General features: G+C 39.3%; 2 protein-coding genes across 5 annotated transcripts in view; one reads left to right on the plus strand and one right to left on the minus strand.

Annotated features, from left to right (window-relative positions):
* LMNB1 (lamin B1) overlaps positions 1 to 15,351 on the plus strand; it is a 57,522-nt gene that overhangs the window by 29,137 nt on the left and 13,034 nt on the right. For all 4 annotated transcript variants that reach the window (XM_077911479.1, XM_077911482.1, XM_077911483.1 and 1 more), the window contains exons 3-7: positions 543 to 668; positions 4,242 to 4,412; positions 5,825 to 5,950; positions 13,418 to 13,638; positions 14,473 to 14,698. In XM_077911479.1, the coding sequence (XP_077767605.1) occupies positions 543 to 668; positions 4,242 to 4,412; positions 5,825 to 5,950; positions 13,418 to 13,638; positions 14,473 to 14,698 (870 nt within the window). The remainder of the gene's footprint in view (positions 1 to 542; positions 669 to 4,241; positions 4,413 to 5,824; positions 5,951 to 13,417; positions 13,639 to 14,472; positions 14,699 to 15,351) is intronic.
* LOC144322025 (large ribosomal subunit protein eL39-like) lies at positions 8,913 to 9,515 on the minus strand. The gene has a single exon (XM_077911484.1). The coding sequence runs from the start codon at positions 9,482 to 9,484 to the stop codon at positions 9,329 to 9,331; it is 156 nt and encodes a 51-aa protein (XP_077767610.1). The 5' UTR covers positions 9,485 to 9,515; the 3' UTR covers positions 8,913 to 9,328.

Here is a 15,351-nt window from a genome sequence, read left to right on the forward strand (position 1 = left end):
TACTTTTTATTAAAAAAAATTTTATAGCTGCCTTGACGCATGGTCTTGAGGCAGCGGATGTGCAAAGCATTTTTACCTCTCAGGCATTTTATCTGGGTCATGCACATCTTACTGCTGGTCTTCTTCCTTTCTCTTTTGCTTATGCTCATTCTGTTTCTTGCTCTCAAAATCTATTTCAATACTGTATCAGAATGGAAGATAGGAAAAGAAAAAATCATAACATTGCTCCACACACAGGAAGAAATGAAAGTGGTAGCTCAAATCCTGGGTAGGTCTCCTTAGTTGGTTTTGTTCATTACTTGTTGCCAGTTACCAGATCTGAGAGGTGTTTCAGTGTGGCACTCTTGGGGGGACCGGCAGTTGGACACACAGTTCTGGGTTAAAGGTTATAATGAGAGGCTCTTGATACATTGATAAAAGAAATGGAAGGTATAAGTGATACAGAAATTTTATTTCTTGTTTCAGTCCATAGATGTCTGTTAAGTTCATTACTAAATAATTGTTTTGTGATTTTTACCAATTCTTTCTCCTTGTATTATTAGTTGGAAGCCTCCTTGGCTGCTGCCAAAAAACAGTTAGCAGATGAAACTTTACTTAAAGTGGATTTAGAGAATCGCTGTCAGAGCCTTACCGAGGACCTGGAGTTCCGTAAAAATATGTATGAGGAGGTAACTGTATAATTTTATTTCTTTAAGGAATGGAAGTATCCTAAATGCTTTATTATAACTTTATATGTAAAAAATGTGAGAGATTTTATAAGTAAATTATTCAAGGTACCGCTATCAGGTTTTATATAAGAATTCAGGCTCTTAAACAGATATGATTTCACTTTATTACTGCCTTATTAGAAGTCTTAATTCCTAAGGACGTGGTCATAGCAATTAATTACTATTAACTTGCTTGAGCATTTGTATTAGTTATCTATTGCTGCCTGCTTAATAACTCTAAAATTTTTCAACTTCAAACCACACATCTTCATTATCTCACAGTTCCTGAAGGTTGGGAAACTCAGCTGCTTAACAGCATGGATGTGTTTTAGGGTCTCTCATGAGGTTGCAATCAGGCTTTCAACCTAGATGAGAGGAAATGCATCTGAGCTCATTCCCTGGTGGTTGGTATGAAGAGTCAGTTTACCATGGGCTTTTCCATGGGGCTGTTCATGATACAGCTTTCCCCAAGAGTAAGTGATGAGAGAGAGAGAGAAAACATGAACATAAGACAGAAGCCACATTATCTTCTATAACTTTTCTAATCCCAGAAGTGATGTACCATCACTCTCTATCACGTAGACTGACCATGTTACACCATGGGAGGGGATTCTACAAAGGTGTGGCTGCCAGGAGGGCAGCCATCACTGGGGGGGGGGGGCTATCTTGAAGGCAGGCTGCCCACAGCATTTATGGTTATGTGTGTTTATTTTAAAATGCCATTTACAAACCTTAGCCTCTGTGGTCAAGCATTGGCAGGTGAAGGTAGCAACTGTTGCCAAAAGACAAGTAATAAAATTGAAAAAAGGGGGAATGTGTATTTTCTGAAGATTGAAAAAAGGATTGGAATTAGTCCTGGGGTATGAAACCTGCAGTTAAGTACTTAATGATTTTAGAGGTAATACAATTTTGAAAACAGCAACTAACAATGATTTTTAAAATGGGAAAAATTTTTTTAGAATATTTTATTTATTTATTCATGAGAGACACACACAGAGAGAGGCAGAGAAACAGGCAGAGGGAGAAGCAGGCTCCATGCAGGAAGCCCCATGTAGGACTCTATCCCGGTACTCCAGGATCACGCCCTGGGCTGAAGGTGGCGCTAAACCGCTGAGCCACCCGGGCTACCCTAAAATGGGAAATCATTACAGAGCTTAAAATTCTTTTGTTAATGGGAGAAAAATAAAATAGAACTATGACTGTTTTTACAACTACATGCTGTTAAAACGTTCTCTATCTATCTATCTATCTATCTATCTATCTATCTATCTATCTATCTATTTAAAGATTTTATTTATTCATTCTTGAGAGACCGAGAGAGAGAGGCAGAGACACAGGCAGAGGGAGAAGCAGGCTCCATGCAGGGAGCCCGACGTGGGACTCTATCCTGGGTCTCCAGGATCACGCCCTAGGCTGTAGGCAGTGCCAAACCGCTGAGCCACCAGGGCTGCCCTCAAGTCATTTATTTAAAAGTAAAATACCAATACCTGTTCTTAGAGAAGTGGTGATGATCAAAGTGAAATATTTTGTGCTGAAGTTCCTTGTATGACGTGTAATAAATGCTATCACATAATTGTTAGCTGCAGTTTTGCTTTATAAATGGAGATGTTTTTATATTCAGTTGTTTTATATTTTTATTTTGATAAAATTGCCTGTGATAGATCATTACTTGGTTTTTATGCTATGTGCGGAGTCCTAGATCTTTAAACCAGGAGTAGGGTATTTTTTTTGTTTGCAAGTCACTGATTCTACATAAAATAATAAAAAAGGCACCAGCAAAAAAATGATTTAATATTTTTAGGTTGTATAGCATCCTTGAATATTTTGGTGTCTGCCTTTTTGAAAATGAACTTAAAATATTCCCCCCCTTTTTTTTAAACATAGAGGATATAATTCTATTCAATAGATACACTTTAGTTCCTTATTATGGACAGTTAAGGGGGTGAGAAAGAGGAAGAAGAAAAAACAAGAAGAGGAGGAAAGGTAGACAAAGAGCAAAATCATTATTAGGTGCTCAGTATTTGTTGAATGAAACCTTTTATTTGCATGTTTTATTTTTATTTTTTTTATTTTTATTTTTTATTTTTTTTATTTGCATGTTTTAAATATAATTTGCTTCATTAAATAGATGTAAACCCTGAGATATTAGTAACAGAACTGGAATTTGGACCCTGGTTTTTGGATCCTATTAATAAGTGCATTCTTCTCTGCCATGAGCAGTTAAAAGAAAGATGAAGAAATGTATAGGGAGTCATAGGCAGGAAATGGACGCAGAAACAAACGTCAGTGGATTATATCCCCCTCTTGTGGGCTCTTTAATTATTGCCATTAAAGACAGATCTGTTGTATTTTCAGAGAGAGAAGCTGGAATGGAAATTTTATCCTTGGACTTGTGTTCCTAGCCATTCTAGTTTGGGATAATTCCTTAAAACAAAACATAAATTAAAGGATTATGCCTACTATTTCTGTTCTTTGATAATGAGTGGTCATATGTACTTAAGAGAGTAAAGTAATATTGGTAATAAAATTTTTTATCAATTGATATTGGTACCTTAGCACCAGCTGTTAAAATAAGGCATATAAATTAGCTTGCTCTGTCTTTTGCATCCTAGTATGTTTAAGAAAATAGTTTTAGGGCAGCCCCGGTGGCGCTGCTGTTTGGCACAGCAGTTTAGCACAGCGGTTTAACACCGCCCACAGCCTAGGGCGTGATCCTGGAGACCCTGGATTGAGTCCCACGTCAGGCTCTCTGCATGGTGCCTGCTTCTCCCTCTGCCTGTGTCTCTGCCTCTCTCTCTCTCTCTGTCTCTCTCTCGCTCTCTCTCTCTGTGTCTCTATGAATAAATAAATAAATAATCTTTAAAAAATAGTTTTATTATGCATAAATCTTCTAGTTCTGTCTAGACTAGCAAGTTTAATTTTTCATGTGTATTTTTTCTTTTTTTGATGAAAAATTTTTAAAAATTTTTACTTTTATTTTTTAAAGATTTATTTGACAGAGAGGGTGCGAGCAAGCATGCACAGAGAAAGGGGGAAGGGAGAAGCAGACTCCTCACTAAGCAGGAAGCCCATATGGGGCTCAGTCACAGGGCCCTGAGATCATGACCTGAGCCAAAGGCAGACTCTTAACCATCTGAACCACCCAGGTGCTCCATGTGCATTTTTTCTAGAAGCATCTTAAGGATCATCATCACACAGGTTTAGAAAAATAGTTACTGTTCAGTGTACATAGTTATCCATGATTGCATGGTACTTTTGTAAGGCTTCCAGGCCATTTCTTGCTTTCTGAGAAACACATAGCTAAGCCACTGATAAATAAAATTTTTAGGGCTTTAGATACTGCCACCACTTCTGTCACAGTTCCATCTCAAAAACTTCTCATTTGAAAACAAAGGCAAAAATAGGTCTATTCACGTGCCTGCTCTAAGGCAGACACAGTATAACACTTCAGATGGCCCTTATGTCGCTCAGACTTGTACCAGGGCAGTCTTGGCAGTTAACTTGGTTTTATGTGATTTTTTCCCCCCTCTCTAGGAGATCAATGAGACCAGAAGGAAGCATGAAACTCGCTTGGTAGAGGTGGATTCTGGACGTCAGATTGAGTATGAGTACAAGCTCGCTCAGGCCCTTCATGAGATGCGAGAACAGCATGATGCCCAAGTGAAGCTGTACAAGGAGGAGCTGGAGCAGACTTACCATGCCAAAGTCAGTGGTCTCCTTGAGCTCTGAGAACCCTTACTTCCTGTCACCCTGAAGAACTTGAATTGATGTTTGCTTAGTTCTAATTTTCTTAAATGAGTTCCCCTGGTCTCTCTGAAAATTAAAAATGGACTTTAAAAAAAAAGCTTTTCTAGAAAGTAAATATTACTAGAGATTATTCAAAGAAAGAGGTTTATTTCACCCTTATCAGAGGTAAGGGTTTATGTTTTTCTCTGATTGGCCACTTGTGTCAGGTCATAATGGTTAAATCCAGGCATCTGAAAACACGTTTCTTCCTATAGCAAGTACTAGTCCTGTTGTTCTGCATATAACAATGAGGGTTAGACAGCAGGTCATTCTGACTTCCATGGCATCATTGTTACATAGGTTGTGACTTGTCACACTTCAGGCATTTTTGAACAAAGGCCAAATGGAAAGTCTCTGATAGTTCTTCCTCTGCCACTGTTATTCATTTAAAACATATTCTAGAAACTTCCCACATGTGATCATACAGATTATGCAAAAATTTTTAACATCGAGTACAGACTTTCCTGGTAAATGATTTTATCCCAGTGTGTTAAATGTTAGCATGATTTGATTATAAAGAATTCTTAGTTGAAGACTTAGAAAAATTAAGGTCATACAGGTGTTGAATGAAAGTAATTTCTATTGAATGGTCTCAAAATGTTGATTTTGGTTTAATCCATTTTATGAAGTAGTAATTGGCTAGTGAAAGGGAGGGATATTTGAAACCCTATATTGAATTGTCTTGACACTCAGTGCTAGGCATTGTGCTGGGCAGTGAAGGAGCTAAAGTCTAAGGTAGAATTGGTCAGTGACATAGACTGTGGCCCCAGTGGGAGCCAACAAACAGCAAACATACTCCAGGCATTTGCAGAACAGAATGTTATGGGCATTTGGAGAAATAGGATGTTTCTATCCAGGGGGCTATTTTTTGCTTCTGAAAGGAAGTGTTTCTATCTGGTGGGACATAATCTAAAATTAGTACTTCTGTTTAAAGCTTTATCTTCTGTAATTAGATTTGGTGGGTTAGAGATATGTGATGTTTATTTTCCTACAGACATCACCCACAATTAAGTTTCTACCACCCATTCTTCTTTTTATCAGTATTATCTGACACATTGGAGACACAGTAGGTGAAATATCTAAGTAATAGACTTTGGAGAAAGAGGCGTATTACCACTGTTAAGCTCATATATTGAGAATTGAGCCTAAAGCCAGAAAGACTTTTAAGAGCATGCATACCACGTCAGCAAACTTCATGATGCTTTCCTGTTTCATCAGCCAGTTACCATCAGGGCTTAGGTTTGAAATGAAATGCCTTGAAATGAATCATACTTCCTTTTTCGTTTGTTCTAAGTCACTAGATAAGACTGTTTGTTTGTTTCTTCTTTTAGCTGGAAAATGCCAGACTGTCATCAGAGATGAATACTTCTACTGTCAACAGTGCCAGGGAAGAACTGATGGAAAGTCGTATGAGAATTGAGAGCCTTTCATCTCAGCTTTCTAATCTACAGAAAGAGGTAAGTAAGCCTCTTACTCTAAGAAGAATTGAAGATGAACTTGAAGGTACCTTCACCATTGTCGTCTACCTGCTTTGTTCTGCCGATGTCACTTTTCAGGGAGCGTAGTATTTTCCTACACTCCTGTTGCACAGCGCTGTCCTGACTTTCATTTTGTGCATAAACATTCTCTGAGTGGGACTGTTATTCCTAAACTAATAGATTATCCAGAGCTAAGAAAGTTTCCCCTAGGAAGTAACATGCTGGTTTATTTCTGGGGCTTACCCCTAGACCCAGGTTTTCTGACTCCTCGAGCAGCCTCATTACACATAGCAGTCTTCCTAATGTACTCCTTTTTCATCACATTTGGAAACCATAGTAAGAAAAACATGCACAAATTCTTTGTGAGTAGTAAATGCTTTGCTTTTCTAGATAGATTCTCTTAGTGTTTGAACTACTTAATAGGGTCATGGGCCTTACTTGTGTATTAAGAACTTAGCAACTAATTCATTTGTTGGTACCTCTGAGTGACAAATGATTGCATTACTGATTGTGCTGACCAAGTGCCTAAGTCATGCTGGTGTATTCCTGGCTGGGCTAGGGCTGGCATGGTTGCTGCTTGAGATCTGTTTCAGTCTAAGGGTAATGTTGGTATGGGCATGAAGTACACGAACAACCACCTGAAGTGTTCAGAAGGCTTTAATAATCCACTCACCTAAAAAAAAATAATAATAATCCACTCACCTTAATTACTTGGGAAGAATCTTCAGCTACTTTTTCCCTTCAGGGAGGAGACTTTTGTTTTAAATTTTCCACATAAGAATAAACTTTACTTTATTCTTGATTAAGCTTTTCTTCCTTTTTGTTTTTTCTTTTTCTTATTTTTAGTAAAATGTTTTTCTGATTATAAAACTGAGGATATTCATTGTAGGAATTTAGAAAACAAGGCAGACAGTGAATTGCATAAAACAGGGTAATGTAAACAAAAATAAAAAAGATTTACATTTCCTATCATGTACTTTATTATTTGTAACATAATTTAAAAGATTATTTTAGAGTATTTCATTTTGATAGTATTTTGAAGTTTTCACATAGCATTAGAGCTGGAAGGGTCTTTTGAGTCATTCAGACACAGACCTCGGTGGTTTAATTACTTGCCCAGAGACTGCAGGTTGATAGCTTTGTTTCTCTCCTAGTTCCCAATTTTTCCATTTACCCCTCACTCTCTTCAAAGATAATCTTTTTTCCATTGCATTATTGTAATAACTACTTTTCAAAAAAAATAGTCCCCTGTGTTCTTACACTGAGTTGACATTTACTACTTTTCTCCATTTAATAAATCATACTCTAGTTATCCCCTTTCCTTCAGTTTCCCATGTCCCTGGTTTTTGTTTTTGTATTATTATTATTATTTTTTGGCTGCTGCATTTTCCTCTTGATTATGCTAGCTATAGATACAGATGGTGGTCTGAGACTTGCCTGCTGTTAGACACTGATGGGCTGTGAAGACTAGTAGCCATGTTACCTGATTCAGGTTCAGGGCTGTTTCTCTGTTTGCTTATTCTGTTCCCATCCTTGGAAGTTTTTTTGGTTAACTTCTGGATAATGGTGTTTAAATGATGTTTGGCAAGGCCCTGAGGGTTTCCAGGAGCTAAGAGTCCTTATAGAATAGGTGAAGTACCTTCTTCAGTCAGATAGTTTTAAATTTCTCTGTCTTTGAGGACCCAGGGGGAGGGGGATGTCCTTTCCTCTATTCATTACTGATATTAGATTTTATGATAAGTAATATATCTTGTGGAATATCTTCATTAGTTGATAAACTTTAGCCTCTTAGATCATGAAAAAGAAAAAAGCCACCCCTCTCAGTATCATCCCATTTGTATCTTAATAGCACTTAGTGTTGGGTCATACCAGTTTCATCACACTGCCTCTTAGGCCATACAGTTTCCTTTTGGTGATATGACTCATGTTACTGAAGTACTTAAACTTTATTTAAAATTGACATAGCCTTGCGGTACCTGGCTGACTCATTTGGTAGAGCATGTGACTCTTGATCTCAAGGTTAGAAGTTGTAGCCCCATGTTGGATGTAGAGTTTACTTAAAAATGAATGACAGAATGAATGAGTGAATAAATAAATGAATAGTTCTTAAAAAGCTGACTCCAGAAAATATTTTTAAATAAATAGAGATCGTAGCAGTATTATAATTAGAAATTTCATATATTGCTTATAGTATTTCTGTTATTTCTCTATAGATTTCTTACTGGCCAAATTAATTGGTCACAGACTTTTTGACTTGGGAAGACTCAACTGGCACTTTGAAGGCATCTCTAAAGTTTTGTTTTTCTAACATGCAGATTTGAAATTGCTATTGTAGGTAGACCATAATAAACTAGTACACTTCAGTTATATACCATGAAAAAAAAAAAAAGACTGTCAGAAGCCAGTCATAAAATACTTTGGAGTGAGAGGTGGGATCTCACAGATAATCTAGTTAGACCTCTTCATTTTTCAGATGTGGACACTGGCTTAGTGAAGTTAGGTACAGCCTGCTTCCTGCTTAGAGTCTTAGAGCTACTTGTTGGGAGACTTGGGAAGAAGGATCTAGGTCTGCCTCTTACGGTGTATTCTTTGTATTACGCTGTATTCTTTGTATTTCACTACATAACAGGTGTAATGCAGCTATTGAAAATACAATTCAGGTATTTCTAAATGAGTCATGGTAGGTTTTGTTTTTTTCCCCACTTACAGAACTCTGTAACATCAGAGGCAGACAGAGACATTTTGGGTTTACAAATCTAGGCCCAGATGTTACTTCTAAATCTTGGGTACTCCATGCCTTTCATCAACTCTCCTTTATATTCCACCTTGTTGCTCATTCTGTCTACCTCCCACATCACAAATACAGTGAAGAGGCTGATCGAAGGAGAAGCAGGTTTTGTTTTGTTTTTTAAGATTTTTATTTATTTGAGAGAGAGCGCATAAGCAGGGGGAGGGGCAGAGAGGGGGAGACACGCAGACTCCCCATCAAGACCTGAGCCAAAGGCAGATGCTTAGCAAACAGAGCCACACAGGTGTCCCCGAGCCTCAAGGGTAATTTCTATCACTGCAGAAAGTTCTATCAGACAGTGCTATGTGAGATCTGACAGGAGGGGGGAATTCAGTACTTCACAAATCAGGACACAGCAGCAGCTCAGCTGAAAGGTCTCACGTTTATTACTGAACCAACCTACTGGTATGGAGGCATAGTAACAGAGAAAATAATTTCTTTGATAAGCCATGTCTACTGGCTGGGTAGGAAGAATGTTTCCATATTGATAGGAGAGGAACATGTGATCTCCATGCAGCTTAAGTATGTGTGCCGATTATGTTTGCTATTTCATGATGTGCGATGCTTCCTCATAGACCCAGCTTGGTTCTTCTCCAGTGCCTCCTTTTGGAGTTGTATCTGATTTTATTACCAGTTTTCATCTGAATCCACTGGAGAATGGGACGATTCTGCTTTTGTTTCTTGGCCAGGAATCGCTTGATTCTGAAAGTCTTGTGAGAGGACATGGTGATTACAGTCAACCACACACAACCAGGATGGCGGTGAAAAGGAGAGAAGAGAAGCGTTTTAACTTAAATTATATTAGAAGCTTGTGAGAAAAAAATGGATTTCTTAATTTGTAGCATGGTTTTTGCAAATGCAGTTTATTTAAAGATTTTAATTTATTTGACAGCATGAGAGAGAGAGCGAGGGTGTATGCACAAACAGGAGGAGTGGCAGGCAGAAGGAGAGGGAGAGCCAGATTCCCCACTGAGCGGGGAACCCAACTTGGGGCTCGATCCCAGAGCTCTGGGATCATGACCTGAGCCTAAGGCAGACACTAAACCAACTGAGCCACCCAGGCGCCCCACAGATGCAGCTTAAATCCAAGTTCTTGAGGCAAGGATTATGTTTAGTATCACTCTTAAGATGAATGCCGGCTTCTCATATGGAGTGTCAAATGCTACTCTGGTTTTAGTTAATTGGTTGATTATTATTATCATTATTTTTAAAAGATTTTATTTATTTATGAGAGACCCAGAGAGAGAAGAAAGAGAGAAAGGCAGAGACACAGGCAGAGGGAGAGGCTCCATGCAGGGAGCCCAGCATGGGGCTCTATCCTGGATCCCCAGGATCGCGCCCTGGGCCGAAGGCAGCACCAAACCGCTGAGTCACCCGGGCTGCCCTGGTTGATTATTTTTTAAATAACCTTTTTATTTTGGCATAAATCTAGATTTACAGAAAATTAGTATGACAGTTCACCTCTGTCCCTCCCATAGTTTCCCTCACTGTAAGCGCCTTATGTTCTCATGGTATATTTGTTAAAACAAAGACATTACTATACCTATACTCCAGACTGTTTGGATTTTTACCACATTTTCTGTTGCTGTTTTTCTTTTCCAGGGTACCACATGTCTCCCTGGTCTCCACTGGTCTGTGACAGTTTCTTAGGCTTTCCTTTTTTTTTTTAATGACCCTGGGAGTCTTGAGGAATGGCCATTTACCCTGTGTACTGTCCCCAGTCTGGGTTTGTCTGGTGCCTTTGCCATGATGAGACTGAGGTTATGGGTTTTATTAAGTGCCCTTCTTGTCACATTGCATTAGGAATCACAGGCCACCCACAGGGCATCTTTGGTTATACCGACCTTCATCACTGCTTAATGTAGTGTTTGCCACTGTCAGATTACCATTTATCTCTTTCCATACTCTGTTCTTGGGGAGCAGGTCCCTAAGTCCAGCTCATACCCTTTGAGAGTTGAGTATAGGAAGCAAACTCCACATTCTGAAGCGAGTATCTATCTACATTTATTAAGTGGAATTCTCTTAAAGATTTGTCTCTTCTTTCTTATTTATTTATATTTTTATTCATTTGTCTATATTAGTATGAACTCATGGATATTTATTTTATACTTTGGGTTATAATCCAATACTACCTTCTTTTATTGGCTTGGATGGTTCTGTCAGAATGCCTATCATGTCCCCCTTCTTTTGAGCACTTTACTTTATAGTACTATAAGATGCTCCAGGCTCATCCTGTATTTTCCCTGCTGCATCCCTGGAATCAGCCATTTCTCCAAGGACCCCTGGTTCTTTTTACTGGAGAATGGTATATAGAAATTAAAATCAGGATGCTGAGTCTCCCTGGTATTGGGGTATCATTGCTTCTAGGCCCTCTTGTGGATGGAGCTAGGTAATATATGTGTGTATACTAAGCCGTGTTTACATACTTTTCTATAATTGTGTCTATCCACTTGTATTTATATTAAACTAAGTGCAAGTTCATACAGATGTTTCTGACTAACCCCATATCAAAGGGTTCATTTTGGGCTTTCTTGCTTGCTTATCTATATAGCTTTTCTCTTTGAGAGTGAAAAACCTCATTTTCTACCATATTTTTTACTTATTTGTTCATCCCTGGTAAAGATGAAAAGCACTTTGAAAATTTTTAACCCATAACCTTGTGAGAAATACATGTACTAACTAGAGTATGGTGTTTCTGCACAGTGCAGATTCTCTTTTTGATTTTTAGCCTTCCAGGTTTAATTTTTGCATGGTACCTCTCTCCTGCTCTGATGCTGGTACTTATGATTCTAAGGGCCTGAGCTATCCATCAGTCTTTTTTAGTTGATTACCTTTGTCATTTTCTGAGGTTACTGAGATGAATTCTGTCTTGGGTGAAACGCAGAAGAATAATTACCTGGTGAGCCACAAGGTTTCTCAGATGAACTTTCTGGTGCAGGATGTATTATTTCTCATTTTTTAAATTCCAAATACAAAGTTTCTATATTTACAGTAATCTCTTATAGACTGCACTGTATTATATCATCTCTGTATATAGTCTTGCAGGGAGACTCTACCTGAGGGGGTACCAGAATCCCTTTCTTTGGTTTCTGAATAGTTCCAGCAGTTCTCCACAACAATCTTTCACCTGCCATGAGGTTTTTTAATCAGTGAATTTCCTTTCATTTTTAGTTAATTTATATGTTTGAGTGATGTGGCTTGGGGGGGGGGGCACAGTTGACTTTTTCTAAAACCATAACTTTAGGGGCGCGGAGCTGGAAGGTCGGCCGGCGCCTCGGGGAGCCGGCACGGGGGCGCTTGCCCGGCGGCTGCCGCGGCCCCCGAGCGCCCCCGAGCGCCCCCCGCCGGCTCCCGGCGCGGCCATGCGGCGGAGCCTGCGGAGCTTGCTGGGCGGCTGCCTCCTGATGTCAGCCCTCCTCCGAGTGTCCTCCCCGGCTTCAGACAGCAGCGGGCCCCTCCCTCCTTCCTTGCTGATGACCTGGGCTCCTTCCAGGACGCCGCACTCTCCCGGCCTTCCTCCCGCCTCTCAGCCTGTCTGCACCCCGGATCCTCCAGCCCTGCCAGATCTTGCCCCCGCCCCCCCGCCCCGCGCCGGCCCTGTAGGGGATACCAGCAGAACCCTGGCCTGGAGTACCATAGTACAGGCCGTGACTCACTGTGAGTCTCCCTTGGCACCGGTTGCAAGAGGGGCCAGTGGTTTATCCTACTCTTCACTCTGCTTTGGGGTATGCTTGATATTTTATATTGAAAATGGGGATGCCTGGGTGGCTCAGTGGCTGTGATCCCCGGGATCCTGGGGTCCATCCAGCCTCAGGCTCCCTGCAGGGAGCCTGCTTTTCTCCCTCTGTCTAGGTCTCTGCCTCTCTCTGTGTGTCTCTCATGAATAAATAAATAAAATCTTTAAAAATAAAAAGTTTAAAAAAAAAATAATAAAAAAAAATAAAAAAAAAAAAAACCATAACTTTAAAAAAAAATAAGACTTTTTTGAAAGATTTTTTTTTAAATTTATTTATGATAGTCACAGAGAAAGAGAGAGAGAGAGAGAGGCAGAGACATAGGCAGAGGGAGAAGCAGACTCCATGTACCGGGAGCCCAACATGGGATTCGATCCTGGGTCTCCAGGATCGCACCCTGGGCCAAAGGCAGGCGCTAAACTGCTGCGCCACCCAGGGATCCCACTTTTTTGAAAGATTTTATTCATTTGACAGAGAGTGAGCACAAGCAGAGGAAGTAGAAGCAGACTCCTGCTGAGCAGGGAGTCCAATGGGCTCAATCTCAGGACCCCAGGATTATGACCCAACCTGAAGGCAGACACTTAATTGACTGAGCCACCCAGGCTCAGGTTAAAACCATAACTTTTAAAATTTTGTTTTATTTGGCCAAATACAGAAAAGTTATATGTACATTTCTCACAGTTGCATATGATGAATTTATCTCTTTCTAAAGTCTTTTATAAGCCAGAACTTTCCTGAGGGCTATATTTTATATTGGAGAAATTTTAGTTTTTAATTTCTTAAAATCAAAATCTGTTTTGTGTTCTAAAGTTAGAGATTCCTTCAGGTTCTTTTTGTTTTCCTCCAGGAAGCGGTTTAAGATAGCTGCTTTGTGCTACTGTTGGAATGTTCTTAGAAAATAAATGTGTTCTCTTGACTCTGAAGTCTAGAGCATGTTTGGAGAGGATTCAAGAGCTGGAGGACTTGCTTGCTAAAGAAAGAGACAACTCTCGGCGCATGCTGTCTGACAAGGAGAGAGAGATGGCGGAAATAAGGGATCAGATGCAGCAACAGTTGAACGATTATGAACAACTTCTTGATGTAAAGTTAGCCCTGGACATGGAAATCAGTGCTTACAGGAAGCTCTTAGAGGGCGAAGAGGAGAGGTAAGCAACTTAGGTGTCACTTTACCTCATAGTCTACTTCTTGCCCTCATCCTTTTTATTTAAAGAGTAGTAACTAGGATTGGGCCTTTGCAAAAATTTTATTTTAACATTTAAGGCAACTTTAAGTATTTTCTATGTTATTTTTAACACCTAGGTGTAGAGGTAAATAGAAATGTATCATATTTCTACCTCAACAACAAAAAATACTGTTCACCCAGTCTTATTATTATTTTAAATGCTGGACTCTGTCAAAATGTGGAGTCTTTCTTGAGCTTTAAAATGTTTTGATAATTTAGTATGTTGTAAAATACTAGATTTGCTGAAAGACTTCATAGTCATTTTTCAAATCTAGTTAGTGTATAAATTCTTTGACACCTGTTCTTAGAAAAAGTTTCTAAGGGAAAGTGATTTAGAATGAGAAGCCATTCAGTTTCATTGTTACATACATTGTGATTGTAATTTTTATAGAAAGAAAACACAGGTATGAAAAAATGAGGAAAAGTATACTAAACATAACCATGGTTGTGGTAGGGTGGTAGTAGGAGGGTTGATTCCTCTCCCTGTGTTTTCCATACTTCCTGAATAATGATTATATTCTATTTCTAGAGAAAGCATTCAAGTTATTATGTTTTTAAAGAACATTATGCACATTCTAGCACAAATAAACTAACCTTATTAAGGATGTATATCGGCCTTGTCCAGCACATCCTTAGTAATGTGTTGCTTTAGAAATGCAGGTGCCCAAAAAGCATGTGAAGGATATTAATATTCTTTTTTCTAAAGTAGGAAGGACATAAGTATCTCATAAATGGAGTGTTTATTTTTCCCATGTAGATTGAAACTCTCTCCAAGCCCTTCGTCTCGTGTGACAGTATCCCGAGCATCCTCAAGTCGGAGTGTTCGCACAACTAGAGGAAAGAGGAAGAGAGTTGATGTGGAAGAGTCAGAGGCCAGCAGTAGCGTTAGCATCTCTCACTCTGCTTCAGCCACTGGGAATGTCTGCATTGAAGAGATAGATGTTGATGGGAAATTTATACGCTTGAAGAACACTTCTGAACAGGTAAAAAACAACCCCCTTTTTTTCCAGGAAGGCTTTGCTGGATGGTAGATGATTGTACAATTGTCATAATTCCTCTGACTTTATTTGGATTTGGTAATCTTCACAAGAATGAGTTTGTCTCCTCCTTTTTGCTTAAATTCATGAAGGAAAGTATACATTAAAATAGGAGGAGGAGGAAGAAGTACACTTACTAGTTTGAAGATTTTCCTCCTCAGCATTTCTTCACAGAGCCAGAGCTGCTTTTCACACTTGGTCATTCTTGCCCAGTGGCCTTCCTGAGGCCCCAGGCAGACTTGTGGAAGAGTTGGAGTTGTGAGTGTAAATGGGAGATACCCTGTCACAGTTGTTAACTTCAGAAAAGGAAGGAAACAAAAAAACAAAACAAAAAAAAAAAAAAAGGAAGGAAACATGAGCCCAGGCTCAAATTATGCAGGGAGTATTTTTCTCTCTAAATAAATGAATGAATACTAATGATTTGATTTGTATGAAGAATAGTGTGGAGCCCTATCTTGAAATTATTTGTTTAAAAGTAAACAAAGTATTCATAGGAAATTCTGAGGTTTCGAGCTGGAGTTTTTGAGATCTCAGTAGTGAAAGTCTTCCCTGGCTAGGCATGATGGAGCTGGAGGTCATGAAGGAGTGTGAGATGATGC

This window comes from Canis aureus, chromosome 10, assembly GCF_053574225.1.
Source record: "Canis aureus isolate CA01 chromosome 10, VMU_Caureus_v.1.0, whole genome shotgun sequence".
Taxonomy (NCBI): Eukaryota; Metazoa; Chordata; class Mammalia; order Carnivora; family Canidae; genus Canis; species Canis aureus.